The sequence below is a fragment of the Brassica napus genome, chromosome C3 (assembly GCF_020379485.1).
Source record: "Brassica napus cultivar Da-Ae chromosome C3, Da-Ae, whole genome shotgun sequence".
Lineage (NCBI taxonomy): Eukaryota > Viridiplantae > Streptophyta > Magnoliopsida > Brassicales > Brassicaceae > Brassica > Brassica napus.
In genome coordinates, this window is record NC_063446.1 from 9386891 (window position 1) to 9403961 (window position 17071).

Below are 17071 nucleotides of genomic sequence, written 5' to 3' on the forward strand. Positions count from 1 at the left end.
TTTTTCAAAAAAGTTTTATTATATAAAAATTGCGTTTGAATTATTGGGTGAGAAAAAAAATCAAAAGTAATCTGCACAGCCAATCAGAAGACAGTATTTAAATCTTATCCAGATTTAAAAAAAAAAAAAAAAATCGTGATACTCCGTGCACGCTCCAAATGTTATAGCCAACCATTTTGTGACAAGTGGCAAAGCGGACCCCAATTTTATTTTTTTCAGCTGTTGAAACTTTACAACAGATGAATATACCACGTAGATAACAACATTTCTTCAACATCCTCATTGCATCACTTTCAACAATTGATAAAGTGTTTCAACACCCCCATTGTGGGTGGTCTAAGTAGTCTAAAGGAAGCAGTCGCCAATGTTGTTGTATTTTATCGTGAGTTTTTGAAGATTTTCTTATATTTAATTAATGTTAAAATAAAATTTCTAATAAAAATATATTAGGTTATCCCCTAAATATTATTTCTGACTAATTTTTTTTTGTTATGTACCATCAACACATTCATTATCAAAATGACATGGATTAGAGAAAATGACATGTTTCCATTATATTATGACATGTACAATTTTTTAATGATAATTTTTTTTGGTAAAAATCATAAAATAAAATAATAGCTAAAATTTTTTTAACAATGTTTTTTTTGGTTTTGGTAAGATTCTTAAAATAAGATAATAGATAAATTTGGTTACATACCAAAAAGTTTAAATCAAAATACATAATTATGTTAACATACTAAAAATAATAAAATTAAAAGTATAAGAAATTTTCTAGCCTAAATTAGGAAAATTTAATTTTTTATAAATATTTATCTTATTCAAAAAAATATTTTAATTTTATTTAATAACCACTAAATAAGATAATTTTAATTAAAATCAAATTTATGTATAATTAAATCTTTAAAAAATTATTTACATTCATAAATCATCATATAAAGACTATTGGTTAAGATTCCAAAATTTTATATTTATCTAAACTTATTTAAATTTTAATAATTGTTTATATGTAATCACCACATCATGCCTTAGGACATCTCCAAAACTACTCCATTTTCTACTCCAAACACCATTTTTAAATAAAATATGCTCCAACCACACTCTATTTTTAATTTCAAAATGGAGTAATGGATAGAATACTTCAGATTACTCCATATGGAACAATTACTCTATTTTGGATTTGAACTTTTTTAATTTATAGAATGATCCTTTAAATATTGAATGTTTTTATTTCATATTTAAATAATATTCAAAAATAGAAAATAAATAAATATGATATTCCATAAGAGATTATTTAATAATTTTACATAAAACTTGCGTAAACTAATAAAAATACCAAACTAAAATAAAAACATAAAATAAATATAACTTAAAATAAGTGATTTAATAATCCGGTAAATCTTTAGAACGGCCATGATCAGTGAAGTATTTCCAAAACAATGAAAATGTCCAATTTTAAAATTTATTGCCCAATTTTTATTTTAAATTAGAATAAAAGTTAACCAAATTTTTATATAAATATATTTATTTTGTCAAAATTAATTATAATGTTATTATTAAAAAAAAATTTTTTTGCTTAAAAGTCAGAATGTTATGTATAGATAATTATTTTAAAACTGTATATGACGCATGAAACTATCTAATTCATTATAATTTATAAGAAATTTGTGTGACTGTGTTTAAATATATACTAGATTTAAACCCGCATATACGTGCGGATATACATATATATGTTTGTTTTTAAAATAATATTTAAAATATATAAGTTATAAATATATATATTTAATGTCAATTTTTATGTATATAATATTATTTTGAAAATTTTAAATTTGTTGAAATTTGTTTTTGATGAAATTGTACTAATCTTATATTAATCACTTATTTTTGTTTATTTATTAAAAATGCAACATCATATTAATACTTAATTCTAAACATTAGTTTTATATGAATTATTACAAATTTTATTATTTTTTTGTCTAAAATTGTTTTATTCTTGAAATGTTTGTATGTGACCAAATTAAATTATTTAATATTATATTTTTCAAATATAATTTTATTTAATACATTATATTTCTGTTTGGGGTTTTTATTTTTACTACAAACATCAAACATAAAATGTTTCAACAAATAAATTATTATTTATTTTGTTTTATATAAAAAAATTATATGATAATTTTAAAAAGAAAACAGAGTGGGAGAGAGAGTTTGTTGCAGGAAATGGCGATTCCGGTGAGGAGAGAATGAGTGTTCCTCAGGCAAGCTCTTCGCGTAGTTTCTCGCATCCGAATCTACTGTGGGCCTCCATCCACTTGGTGTTCTCAAAATAGGCAATGTTGGAGATTGTTGACTTAAGCTTCTTCGAATTTTTCTATCCTTGTGTAACCTGAGAATGAAATGCTAGGTTGTTTCATGTTCAGCCTCTGAGATCTTGATTCGTTCTCGTTGTGCCATATTATATCATCTTTTCGACTACTCCACAAGAGCATCATTTTGGCTGTTCTTGCCAACTGTGCTCTGAAGGGTTTGCTCAAACCTATCTACATCTGTAAAAAGTATATCTATACTGCTTTGTTATTGTACTATTCCTCGCCATGCATCATACTTCTTTAAGTAGTTTAACATACTGGAAGTAAATAAGGGAGACGGAGACATGATCGTGCTGGGTTCAGACTGGTTTTTCCTTTGATCATGAGATTATTTCATAGTCTACCAAACATGGAGTGCGGTTATGTCCAATGAAGCTTATAGTCTTGAAAGTTCTTTTTAGGGATATTCAAAAGGCAACACAAAAGTTCACAGCCATTCTCGGGCAAGGATCTCTTGGTCCTGTGTTCAAAGCGGTTATGCCCATTTGAGTATAAGCTGCAGCAAAGGTTCATGCCTCTAATCCATGTCAAGGGGATAGAGAGTTTTAATGCCCAACGAAGGATTAGCTACAGCAAAAAATTCATGCATTGTTGGAAGATACTGTGTTCTACTTTGAGTACAGAACACTCTGTATACCAACAATCAACCCGTTTCATTCACCTTAAGGTACATCTCGTTGTTTGATGACAAGATAAAGTTGGATGCTTCTTAAGGTTACGCACAAGTTTGTGAAAATTACTCTGTTCAGGGTGTTGACTTCTTGTAAAGGTGCACATAGAGCATTATTAAAAGGTGGTTTGTTCACTCCACATCTATCATAACAATCTTCTTTCTTCTTACAAGGTCCTCTGAAATCACAATCCGACGAAGCATCCATAATTCCTGAATTAGCCACCAAAACATTAAATGTATATATATAAGATACAAATGATTTTATAAAATAAAAAGAGAATACTATGAGGAAAAGAAAACTTACGAATGGATATTGAACACTACTAACAAGAGCTGAAAGGATAATTAAAAGAGCAACAAAGTAAAGTTTCGATGATGTCATCCGGAATTTAAACGTTTTAGGAATATAAAATTGATAATGATTATTTTTTATTACTCACAACATGAATAGTCTATATATGCGGTTTTTATAGCCAAAATTTTTAAATAATTTATAGTAACTGTATCTTTTAAATTTTAAAATAGTATAAATATATTAAATTTAGAGATTGTTTTTTTCCAATTGTACATACACATATGTATAGTAACAAATATTAGAAGTTAATTGATAGACATTATTAAAGAATCATAGTCAAATTATTGAAAGATATAAGTACTCATTATTTAATACATGTATATACATTAAGATGCATGCACTTATTGCTATAAATAATCTATATTTAAAAATATTAGTAATATCATAATATTGTATATCCATGTTTAAAAATAGTTAATAACACATTGCCATACAATTTCCGTATATTTCCAAATACTTTTAAGTATTTTGATCTATCTATTTATCTATACTATTATTTGAGAAATGAATTTGCGTAGTTGTCATGTTCTTTATGATTTTAGGTTGAGTTATTATTTTTAATAAAAAATTTATCTAGACTTGTTAAAGTCGTTGATATCTTTGATGAATAATCATATAATTTATTATTTAACTGATTACAAATTAATATTATAAAAAAGATCTCAAAAAATAAAAAGATCACATGTTGAAAAAAGAAAAGACAATTCCATGTATTTATTTTGTGTTTATCTACATATTTTTTCTTATTATTAATTTATAATTGATATTGTATATACACATATAATAATTAGCTTTATAATTATACTAAAATATTAAAAATAGTTTTATAAGAAATAACAAAAAAATATTTATATTTGTTTCTAAACATAATATGTCATGGCTTATTTACTTTTTCTAAATTATTAAATTTATTTGAGTATTAAAATCTATACTATTATTTGAGAAGTGATTTTGCTTAGTTGTCATGCTATATATACACATATAATAATTAGATTTATAATTATACTAAAATATTAAAAATATTTTTATAAAAAATAAAAAAAAGTGATTTATATTTATTTGTAAACATAAAATGTCATGGCTTATTTAATTTTTCTAAGTTATTAAATTTATTTGATTATTAAAATCTGTACTAGTATTTGGAAAATGATTTTTCTTAGTTGTCATGTTCTCCATGATTTTAGGTTGAGTTATTATTTTTAGTAAAAAATTATTCAGACTTATTAAAGCTGTTGACATCTTTAATGAATAGTCATATAATTTATTATTTAACTGATTACAAATTAATATTATAAAAAAAATCTCAAAAAAATAAATAGATCACATGTTAAAAAAAGATCTAAGTATTTACAAAATAGAAGGACAACTCAAAAAAGAGCTTTTTGTTTTAATAGTATAGATTTACATTCATTAGAAATAAAAACTAAACTAAATTATCATTATAATTATAGAATAATAAATTTAATATACATAACTATCTATTTTATGGTGGTTTCACATCTTTGCTATGAATCTAAGAATTGTAAATAAATTTTTCCCAGAGTGAATTGAATCTAGGTGGTAGTAGTTACAGCCGCGACCTTTTTACCACTAGTTCAATTCGACGTTGGTAACTATCTATTTTAGTTATATACATGTTACCAATTTTGGCTATTTAGATTTTTTATTCAAAAATGCTTATGGACAATAAATACAATAAGTCAGCTACTTTATCGTCGGGCCACCTGTGGTCTAGTCTAGTCCTAGAATAGTATCCTGCCACAAAACAGATATGGGTTCTTGTGCATGAACTGTTGTACAGCAGTGATGATACTGGGCTTTAGCGATGGTTGGTCCATCGTTTTAAAAACAAACAATCTTAAGATTTTGTCATCAATGAAGTGTTGCCCTTTCACTTTCAATAACTGAAATTTTAAACAAAGATACAACATATATCGTCGTGCTAAGTGTTACATAAATATTCGATAACAAAACTTTCAAATTCCAAACATCTAAAGCAGCAGAGAGAGTCTCAAGCACTGATGTTTTCGACGCTAGCACTTTTATCTACTCTCTTGAATATCCCTGCAATCACCTGTTGTTTGAAATGCATAAAACACACACTCACACACGACTTAGACGAAGAACAAGAAACTTCAAGCTATAACTTAGATTACGAAGCTAAGAAAAGTATACCTTTCCAGGTCCCAATTCATAGCTGCTCTTGAGTCCTTTGGATAAGAGTGTCTTTACTGTTGTCTCCCATTGGACTGGAGATGTCACCTGGCAGGTTTCAACACCCTTTTCAGTCTTTGTTTTAAAGTAATACATAGAGCTCTAATGAAGTACTGATTTTTTTTTAACCTGGCGTGCAAGTATCTTCTTGATTGTGTCTGGATCTGCATGAGGCTGTGCATCCACATTGGAGATCACTGGGATCCTTGGACTTCTGATCTCCGTTTCCGCCAATGCAGCTTCTAATCTAGACACTGCTGGTTCCATGAAACTTGTGTGGAAAGCACCCGCAACAGCTAGCCGAACCTACACACCCCAACAACCATCATGTTTCTTTTCAGCCTCAACGAAGACAGGCACATCATAAGATAAAGCTGAGAAGATACCGTCATTCGAGCCTTGAATGACTTAGCTTTGGCTTCAACAACTTCGATTCCCTTAAGACCTCCAGATACTGCGTAGTTACCCTGTATTTGAACAAATGATTTTCTACTAATCTAGAATGCAAAAATGACTTCATGGAGGATCTATATATATAATATATTACCGGACATAAGTAATTTGCAATCTGAACTTTGTCAGCTTCATCTACTTCCTGATTTGCTGCATCACATAGCTGCTGAACTTTTTCTGAGTCCAACCCTATGATACTAACCATGGCACTCTTAGCAGCATCCGCAGCCGCCTAAAAAAAGGAGTTTAATTATAAACTAAGTGATCAAACAGCTGTTCAGCCAAACAAAACACCAACCTAAGCTTTGACATAATCAATATGCAAAAATAAAGTTTATAAAATCTTTACCTGCATGGCTTCTCCTCTAAGTTTTACAAGCTTTAGCCCATCCTCAAAGCTTAAGAATTAAAAATAGAAAAGTAAGGCAATGGTGCAGACATGACAAAGTAACATGTGTTTCATACAATAATAATATATGGGGAATATCACCACCATCTTTCAATTTAGGAGATATTGGTTCAGCTATTAACAAACCATTTTTTATAACCCGGGTATCCAGCGGGCCTAGGCCCAACTGACTAATCCCCTGGAGCTTACCCACGCCAGACACCCATTGTTCGCAATGGGAATTAGATACCAATGCCGTCTCGCCACACAAGCGGGTACATCTGAGATGGTAGGTTAATTTGCAAGCCCACCTTACCACTCGGCCACTCTTGTGTGGTTTATTAACAAACCGCTTTTCAAGAAGAGTTCTCATTTTTTCTCACAAGTCCCACATATTATGTACGTATATTGTCCTTACTTTAGTAGATTATAGACAAGAGAAAGTGTTGTAAGATCAACTAACCTGAAGGCTCCAGCAAAGGCCAGAGCAGTGTACTCTCCCAAACTGAGACCACAAGTAACATCAACCGAGTTAATGATTTTTTCGCCGCCTTCACGAACACGGAGCAATTCAACAGCTGCTAAACTTGTGACGTAAATAGCAGGCTGTGAAAAAATTGGGAAATCAATAAACTTAAACAACATAAAAAAGGGATTCGGTTCTGATAGATATAGTAGGTGACAAGAAAGATGAACCTGGCTTATGACAGTGGAATCAAGCTTCTCTTTAGGTCCATTAACACATACGTCAACAAGATCATACCTAAAAAGCCGCCACCAAATGGGTTTATTATTAATTTCACTAAATGAAGAAGGTTTAAAGCAAAGGGAACGTACATACCCCAAGATATGGTTAGCTTTGTTATACAACTCTCCAGCTGCTGCAACACTCTGAGCTTCTTTGCCCATCCCTACTGCTTGAGCTCCCTGAGATATTTTAGCAAATTCATTACACGACAACTTTCCAGATACATTGTCTGATTAAAAGCAAATTAACCTCTAAATGTGGATCCTTTGAATAAATAAAATTTTCAGAATTTGTAATAGTAGAATGCTAAAGTAATGGGCCTTTGGTAGTTTTTTTTCAATCTGATTCCGGTTTAATGGAAATTACCTGACCGGGAAATAGAAAAGCAGAGGTGGGTTTGTAGTCGGCGAACAAAGAGTCGTTGACAGCAGTGTGAGATGCAGCTGAGACGCTTATGGAGACCCTGGATCGGGTGAGATTCTTGACGGAGAATCCGAGGGAGGAGGCATTTCTATAGGAGGAGAGGTTGTTGAGAGATACGGAAGGGAGGAGCAAGGAAGAGGAGGAGGAGGTGGCCATGGTGGTGGCGCTGGAAAGCGTGCGGATGATAAGAGGTACGTGCGTAGGATAGTACGGTGAAGCAAAGTGAGAAGTAGCCGTAAGCTCATTCTTTTAAGAAAGGCTTAAAAGCGGAGTTAACGAGGATTGTACATTGAGGAAGTTGAGAGTGTCGAAACCTACCCAACCGTTTTGTTTTCTTACGGGGGTTATTGGTAGTTACCGTAGGTGCTGTCCACGGCCCTATTTATTTTTACAGCACCAAATTCAGAGCAATCAAGCTTAAAATTTTTTTTTGAAACCACAGCTCTTGAAATAACCTACAGCTGTACAAGTGCTCTGCAGAGCCAAATATCCAAAGCAATTTTTTAGTGATTTCCATAAGATTCTACAGCACTAGAATCTAAAGCCACAACAAAAAGTTTACATATTTTTTTCTACAGCAAAAATTTTAAAGCTACAGCCATTACCAATCGGACCCTATATCAAAACTAAAGGTGTTAATTGGGCCAAAGAGCCATTTCCCCACGATAACTATCATAGCACCAGATCTCCACCGAAGTATGATCCCATGCTATATCTCCCCGAATTGAAAGTTGCAAACTTATTTCTCTCCAAATCGATAGTTCAAAACTTAATGGCCCAAAGACAATGGTTTAAATCAATTTTTTTGTTTTAATCGGTTTAGTCTTGACTAAATAATTTTAAAATCAGTTAAACCCAACAAAAATTTGATATACATATATATATATACAAAAATTTGATATATATATATATATATATATATATATATAAACATATTTTATCATCTTCTTCACACGTTTCACAACACCGACATTGTTCTTCCTAAACTTTAAGCTCTCTATCTCCTTATGTAATGTTTCTCTTCCTTTAACCCTTCACGCATTGTATCTGAGCATCTCCACAATCCAAGTGTCACAATCTCTCCTCTGCCTAATCGAAAACGCATGGTTTCTAGGCACTTAATTAGGCCTCTCAAATTGGGCGGATATCCTTGAAGAAGGAGATGATGATGATTTGGAAGAAGAACATGAGTTTGATGTTTCTTTGATAAAAAATGCAAAAGAAATTAAGATATAACTTTAGTACGTCATAAAAACAGAGCCTCTTAAAATCCAAGTTAGAATTTTCAGAGTGTCTCGCATCAGGAAGGACAAAGACAAGAATAAATGATTCATGGAATATCAGTTAGCTAAAGCTCTGCTTATCGTATGAAGATATAAATTGGAGTTTATGAGATTATGAGTTTACAAATGTAATGGTGTTGGTAGGGACGAAAGGTTTGTGAAAAAGATGATAAAATGTCTGTTTTTTGACAAAATATATAAAAATTGAATTTTTGTTTGGTTTAATTGATTTTAAATTATTTGGTTAAGATTACACCGATTAGAACCAAAAAACCGACTTAAACTATCGTCTATGGGTAATTAAGTTTTGAACTATCGATTCGGAGAGAAATAAGTTTGCAACTATCAATTCGTGGAGATATAGCACGGGATCATACTTTGGTGGAGATCTGATGTTATATATGATAATTATTGTGTGGAAATAGCTCGTCGACCCGTGTTAATTTGGGAGATAGTTACAGTAGGGAATAAAATTCACCAAGTACACATGGTATGGTGGTAGGATGCTCTTCTCAACCGAGAAAGATAATAAAAGCGGAACCGGTCTTGGTGAACCTATCCGTAAATTCTTCATAAAAGATAAATACAACATTACGCCTAAGGTAGAGACTAGTCAACCTTAACGTACCCGCAATGGGCTATAAGAACCTCTCTCTCTATCTCCCATGTAATTGGATTTTGGTGGGCTATCATATAATGTGACATGTTTGCAACTCCTAATGAGCAATGTCTATCTGAATTCTGAAGGTTCACTCCATTTTGGTAGAGTAAGATCAGTCGTTTTGGATAGAGGAAATGTGGATATGACCTGGTTGTCCAAGATGGAGATAATACCACCAGAGGTGATAGAGACTCCACACAGGAAAAGTTGCATTGCCAGGAGGGGCGGAGAGTGTAAAAAGGTTTCTGAAAATATTTGGAACAATCTATAATTCTCGTCGAGATCTAATGTCAAAAGAAAGATATGAGGTGTCGACTTATGGATGCATGAGCTCACTACAGTGACACAATCTGTGGAGGAGGAGAAGGTGTATCTAACGGCAGCGGAAGAGGGGATGTTGTTGTTGTTACATGAGGTGGAGGAGAAGAAGAGACGGTGGGAGGAGGTGAGGAGGTGGCGATGGAAGTGGGAAAAAGACGGTGGCAGCAGTGAAACAATCGGCTGAGGAGATTGTAACATATTATATCGGATCCATAAAATAGGATAGTATACTATCGTAAATGCATGCAATATACTTGCATATACTATAGACATTACATATCGCTTGCATTGTAGAAAAAAGATGAGAGAAATTGTGTTTGTATTGAACCTAGAATTTTGTCTTTAAAAAACTCTAAACATGTCCATTCATATTAATTGTATACAATTATTTTTTTTATTTTCTTTTTTTTAAAATATACAACTATTTATATTAGTAAGAAGTCTGATTACTATTATATTTGTTACAAGACGAGAAATATAAATATACCCATACTACATAAAAATTATTATCCATATTCTCCAAATTCAATCCGGCTTTGGATTCTTCATTTATAAATCTGCAGTATCACAAACAAGGACCAATTAGAACTAGCCTAATCGATTCATAACAATGACATATTCGTAAGCCATAACAAAATGTAAAATGGAAGTTTGTAACTGGAACTGGAGAACAGACGTTGATTCAATGAACCGTTTGACAAAAAAATTATAGCTATACTATACGTATGTTTTATTTGTACTAGTATTATCTAGCAGTGTAATCATTACATTATAGAGAAATGATAAGTATTCGACCAAAAAAAAGAGAAATGATAAGCACAGAGATTAGAGTACTAAGAGCACCTAACAACCCATAATGAGTGCTTAAATTTTTTTTTTTTTTTAATTTTTTTTTCCTGATTTATAAAAAAAAAATTAAAAAATAGATCAATCGCGGACCGCCACGTGTCAGTGGGTTAAAGATGCCCTAAGACCACCCGCAACGCGGGCTGTTAAGTGAATCCTTAACATAAATCCTTAAGCTAAAGGGATTATAATAATATTAAAAAAAATCGGCAAGTTAAGAATGAGTCCTTAATTAAGGGAACTAAGGACCAAATCCTTGATGTGCTGGCACTACAGGATTGGCTCGGGAAAAGGGTTGTGTTTCGTAAGAGTGAGAAAAATCATTCACTTTCGCGAGCAACTGAAAAAAAAAACATGAGACGCAATAAGAAAGGGGATACAAGAGGCGATAAGAGAGCGTCTTTGTTGAAGGTAAATCCGAGCTCTTTGTTCAATTTCTTTCCTTCTGGAGTGGATGCATGTTTATTTCATCAGTTTTTAGGGTTCGATTGTTGGGTTTAAATAGATTTAGGGTTTCTAATCGAATTGGGGATTTTATCGGATTAGGGTTTTCGTCTGGGTTAGCTATTTTCTTCTTCTCGATTCACTTGTTTGGTGTTTTCTTCGCGATTAAAGGTTCGGGATTGAGGTGATAATTGATTAAGGGTTTTCGTTTGGGTTTGATTATTTCTTCTTCCATGTTTTTTGAATGAAATTCGTCTAGTTTGATTATAATAGGTTATCTGTTTTGAATGGTTACAATCCAGTAAATCTTAAAAATAATTTCTTCTCGCAGGTTGTGAAATGGAGGAAGAACTGCGAGATATGAAGGCACGCAAAGCACACTACGACATGCTCCATTTCGTTGCAGATGCGCAACAAGGGATTCCCAAATTGTGCCCCTGTGGATAAATCACGAAGGAATCCGTAGATGAAGAGGATACATATGACTACCTCCCAGGGAAAAGATACTTCATCTGCAAAGACTTCGAGGTTTGAAGTGTTATGTCTCTTGCTGTTTGATCAAATGCTGTTTGAAATATATTTTTTTTGGATCCATTGCTGTTTGACAAAGTTTATTCTTCTTTGGCAGAATGACGGGATGCATTTTAGGTAGCCATGGGTTATGGGTGTGCAACAAGAGGTGGAGAGGCTCAAAATAAGGGTTCACGAGCATGAGAAGCTTCTCAGAGAATGCGACGAACTAAAGGTGAGTTTCTATGTTAACAGAATCAAAACTTGATAGTTGTTTGTATGTCATTCTAACCTATTGTTTTGTTTCTCTGATGTCTGTTCAGGCCCAGGTGAGGATGTTGCTTAGGCGTGTGTCTGACCTTGAGAGAGTCCTCTGAGGTTAGTGTTTAAAGTTACATGTCTTCTTTAACTCTCTAGTTTAAAATTAGCAGTTAGAATTGAAACGGATAGGACTATCGGTAACTTTGTAGTTTGAAAACGGATTTGATTCCTATGCTTTGAAAACATTTACTTTGCAGTTTATACTTTCCAACTTGGTAGTTATAAATGCACACTAAACCACCATTAAATTTACCGTAACTGCATCTTGCAAAGTAAAATTGCATTTAATTGTCTCTAGCTGTTCTGATTTGACATTTTTCTACTAGGATTCAATGTTGAATCCCTTATTTAATCCTCTCTGATTCTAGTAGAGAATCACTGAGAGTTCCTCCTAAATGGCAAGGTCCCCTAGTTTTGTTAACCTCTTAGCGAGTCAAGGATCAGTCGACCTTGACTCATTAGAAACTCCTTTCTTTAGTAGCCAATGTCCTGAAGAGTCTAGTGTTAAAGAGAGGAGAAAGTGGTCTGTGAAGGAGGATATAATCCTCATAGGTGCTTGGCTCAACACCAGCATAGATTCAATAGTTAGTAATGAACAAAAAGCTGGTGCCTTCTGGATGGGGATTGTCGAGTACTACAACTCCAGTCCTCTCCTGGTTGGGACAGTGCCAAGAGAACTAGGTCAATGCAAGCAAAGATGGGCTAGGATCAATGATTTGGTCTGTAAGTTTGCTGGATGCTATGACATGGCACTGAGGGAGCAGAGAAGCGGGCAAAATGAGAACGATGTGATGAAGCAAGCGTTGGATATCTTCTACAGTGACCAGAACATGAAGTTCAACTTGTAACATGCCTGGCGGGAGCTTAGGCACGATGTTAAATGGTGCTCAATGTATCTGGAGAAGGACAAGGACAAGCGGAAACCAGTGGATTCTCCAGTTCCAGAGCCAGAAGAGAGACCAATAGGGGTTAAAGCTGCTAAGGCTGCGGGGAAGAGGCATAAAACGGGAAAAGAAGAAGAAGAATTGGCGAAGCTACAAGGACTGTTGGAGATGAAAAAACAAATCTCCAAGCAAAGTTTGCTAGAAAGTTTGCTTGCAAAGCCCGAGCCTCTCTCTGAGATGGAATTAGCTCTCAAAATGAAACTTTTGTCTGAAATGTTGTCATGATTGATGGTTTGTTAGCTTTAGTGATGTTTGCATTAGAAGTTTGGAACTAGTGTTTACTTTACTAACTCATCTCCTATTCTCTGTTTCAGGTAAAGCTGAAGACCATGTACCAGATGAAGACAAAGGATGGTGTCTCTTCCTTGTTCATTCACGGGTTCTTAGTTTATGTGTTGCTTTGTATCTGAACCAAGTCACGGGTTATTTGTTTCTGTCTTGCTTTCCTATTTTCATCTGCACCAAGTCACGGGTGTCTGTTTCGTTGTTTCTTTGTATTTCCAAGTTGCCTTTATAAGTCAGTTTGTAGTGTCTCTTCTTGTACTCACGCTTTTTTAAATCTTGTTAAGAAAACCAGTTCTTCTGCTTGTTCTCTTCTTGTTCTCAGAACAGTTTGATCATTATCTTATTTTCCTTAATCCAAGACTCTCTGTAACTCATTATTCTGTCAACAAATATCCTCTTTCTATAATTGGTTCAGGTTAGAAATTATAATCCTCCTTCTTTTATCTGTTTGTAATGATAAGAAATAGAATCACCATCTTCACTTCGATAGTCATTACGCATTTTTTGAAATGTTGTTTGAAATGTTTAAATCGTATTATTAAATAAGCCATTAGCATTTTTTGTGCTTAAAAATTTCTCTACCACTTGTTTTTTGTTATAATATATTCATGTACTAGATCTTTTTAAGATCAGTTTTATTATGATAACTAGGATTGTTAATCATAAATAATTTTCGTTAGTGGACTTATTTAATTTCTTAATATAACAGTTTTATTATGCGTATAATATATACACAAATAGATGGCAGATGAAGTCGATCGAAGATTAAATGCGGCTTTGGATGAGGCTATCGATGAATATTTTGAAGATAGCTACAATAACATTGTGGAGAACCAAACAAAGAAACAAAACAAACGTGCATACGTCGAACGAAACCGCGAGGATGGCCATAACCGTCTATGGAAAGACTACTTCTGTGATGATCCGACATTTCCGGCTCATTTATTCAGACGGCGTTTCCGCATGAACAAGGAAGTATTCATGCGTATTGTCGATCGCCTATCTGAAAATATTCCATTCTTTCAACAAATAAGGGATGCTATCGGAAGGTTAGTTCTATCTCCGCTACAAAAGTGTACGGCAGCTCTTCGTATGCTTGCTTATGGTTGTGCGGCTGACGCTGTTGACGAATATCTCCGACTTGGTGAAAGCACAGTACTTTCGTGTTTAAGCAATTTCACTGAAGGCGTAATACAGTGGTTTGGAGCTGAGTATCTACGAAGACCCACCCCAGACGATCTTCAACGACTACTCGATATTGGAGAGATACGCGGTTTTCCAGGGATGATAGGAAGCATCGACTGTATGCATTGGGAGTGGAAAAATTGCCCAACCGCTTGGAAAGGACAATATACACGGGGATCAGGAAAGCCGACCATTGTCTTGGAGGCTGTAGCTTCACAAGATCTTTGGATATGGCACGCTTTTTTTGGTCCCCCAGGTACTTTAAACGATATTAACGTCCTCGATCAGTCTCCTGTTTTTGATGACATTTTACAAGGTCGAGCTCCAAGGGTACAGTACGTGGTCAACAGACACCAGTATGATTTGGCGTACTACCTCACTGACGACATATATCCGAAATGGTCAACATTTATCCAATCAATCTCACTCCCTCAAGGTCCTAAAGCCGAGTTATTTGCTAAAGTTCAAGAAGCAACCAGAAAAGATGTGGAACGTGCTTTTGGAGTATTCCAAGCTCGATTTGCAATAGTGAAAAACCCGGCTATTTTGTGGGACAAGAGACAAATAGGGACGGTTATGCGAACTTGTATCATACTGCACAATATGATAGTAGAAACTGAACGGGATGGCTATACTCAGTTTGATACATCTGCGTTTGAAGAAGGAGACTCGAGTAGGAGTTCACAGGTGGATATGTCATATTCTACCGACATGCCTTCAAATCTCGGTAATATGCCTGGAGTACGGAATCATGTTCGTGATAGGCGTATACATGAACAATTAAAAAATGATTTGATTGACAATATTTGGAACAAATTTGGTAATGATGAAGATGTTTAATTTTGTATGTTTACATTTAATCATTTAATAAATGACAATTTATTATTTAAACGTTTTACAAAATTATTAATTTATGATTTCTAAGATTCAATTCAAAAAACAAAAATCTAAGAACTCCAAAGTGGATAACACCATTGGACTCATAATTATGATTAGAGTCCTTAACTATTCAAAAAAAAAAAAAAATTAATTACTAAGGACTCCAATGCTCTAACAGGTTTTCTTGTTAGGATTAGTCCAATAAGTACAAATACAGCTGCCTCAACATACGGCAACATACGGCAGGTTTGGTTTTAAATAATGCAGTATATTAGTATATTGTACAATCGACTGATTCCTACGTGAAAAAAAAGTATAATTCCGATTGAAAAATTGATTGCTCGCATAAACTGGTTTACAAATCTACAAAACTAAAAGTACAAAAATAAAGGAAAAAAAAACGATCTCAATTCTGTCTTGACGATCTTAGACTTAACTCCATTGAGCCTTTTCATAGACTATTTAACCTCATAATTAATTATGTGATTTACTTTGTTGGTTGTATTGTTCAGTTGAGGCAAATGACAGACTTGGGTCACGTTCTTCAATTAATTGACCCTTTTAATTAGTTTCATACTTAATTAAGTTTCAATCATAAGTAAAGACCAAAAGAATCTTGTGGCACGCACGAGGTTTATTCATTTATAGTAGAAAGTAAACTAAAAAAAAAACTAATTTCTTAATTAATCAATTTCGGCGCCGCTCGTACGGAGTCGGTGCCCGAAACCTCCGTGTTATGAAGCTTCCTCATACGTCCTTTTACTCCATTCTTTTTGGGCATTAATCATTTGACGAATATAACGTACTCCTATACCATACATGGTGTAGTTCACATCTTACATTTTTGTCTTTTCAAGATGAAACATGTGATAAAAAGCTTGATAACTGTTAAAAATTAGAAAATGAGGACAAAGCACTGTTTTCATAGATTCTTCAAATAATTCGACTTGAATGATGTTTATGTAGTATACTACTAGTATTAAATTAGTTGTAAACTTTTCTTCTTGTGAATTTAATAACCTTTTTATAAATGTTTATGCAAATATTTATTATTTTTAATCTTTGTGAAAATGTTAACATTAATCTTCGAATTTGGCGGGAGTGTAATATTTAGACCTAACAATATCATATAAATACTCCAAATTTACTCTCTCTCTCATAAATAATCTCATATCCATCATTTTATCAGTTGTTGAAAAGTTATTTTTTTACCTAAAAGCACAAAGATTAAGAAAACTGTTATTTTTTAGAAAATATCATATAATATATAAATTAGGTATAGTTGAACCACTAATAAATAAGTTTATATAATTGACTGGTGACACTATACCTAATAAAAATAAAAATTACCTAGAAATGTCAAAACTATTAATATTTTGAAACAAAAAATTTCTCTTAAACAAAGGGAGTAGAAAACAGTTAATTCACCTATAAAATCATTATATTTTATTTTTCTAATGGCGCAATTTAATCATACCATATTCTATGGAGTAGTAATTAGTCTATAAAATATAAATGACAATTAGAAGAAAATTACCATCAAAAGTCTAAATATTGTTTTGCAGTTTTGGGCAGCTCTCTTCCCGTTTTTTCTTGTTTCTATATTTTAATGTTATTTTTAAAATGTTTATGTATAGTTATCTAATTACATTGACCAATGATGGAATCAAATCTTAATTATACTATATTTAAATACAAATAATCTTATTACATAAATGTGTTATTTTATAACTAAATCAAATTATATTTATTTTAAATTTAATATTAATTGC

General features: G+C 32.8%; 1 protein-coding gene and 1 pseudogene across 2 annotated transcripts; one reads left to right on the plus strand and one right to left on the minus strand.

Moving 5' to 3' along the window:
- Positions 1–5266: 5266 nt before the first annotated feature.
- On the minus strand, positions 5267–7880 carry LOC106387884 (annotated as a pseudogene). Its single transcript, XR_001277751.3, has 10 exons — positions 7564–7880; positions 7291–7376; positions 7146–7212; positions 6913–7055; positions 6411–6459; positions 6156–6293; positions 5995–6075; positions 5738–5914; positions 5570–5656; positions 5267–5468 (listed from the first exon to the last, which is right to left on the minus strand). The product of XR_001277751.3 is annotated as a malonyl CoA-acyl carrier protein transacylase-like (transcript).
- Positions 7881–13976: 6096 nt separating this feature from the next.
- Positions 13977–15868, plus strand: LOC125582910. The gene is made up of 3 exons (XM_048749364.1): positions 13977–14538; positions 14677–15173; positions 15812–15868. The coding sequence occupies exons 1-3, from the start codon at positions 13977–13979 to the stop codon at positions 15866–15868; spliced, it is 1116 nt and encodes a 371-aa protein (XP_048605321.1).
- The last annotated feature ends 1203 nt before the right edge of the window (positions 15869–17071 follow it).

Bases quoted from the DNA above. Each gene is read 5' to 3' on its own strand.
- LOC125582910 (XM_048749364.1), top strand. From the start codon at position 13,977: ATGGCAGATGAAGTCGATCGAAGATTAAATGCGGCTTTGGATGAGGCT. The intron at 14,539-14,676 runs GTATGCATTGGG...TTGGTCCCCCAG, and splicing joins GATGATAGGAAGCATCGACT to GTACTTTAAACGATATTAAC. The intron at 15,174-15,811 runs GTTCGTGATAGG...TGTATTGTTCAG, and splicing joins TGCCTGGAGTACGGAATCAT to TTGAGGCAAATGACAGACTT.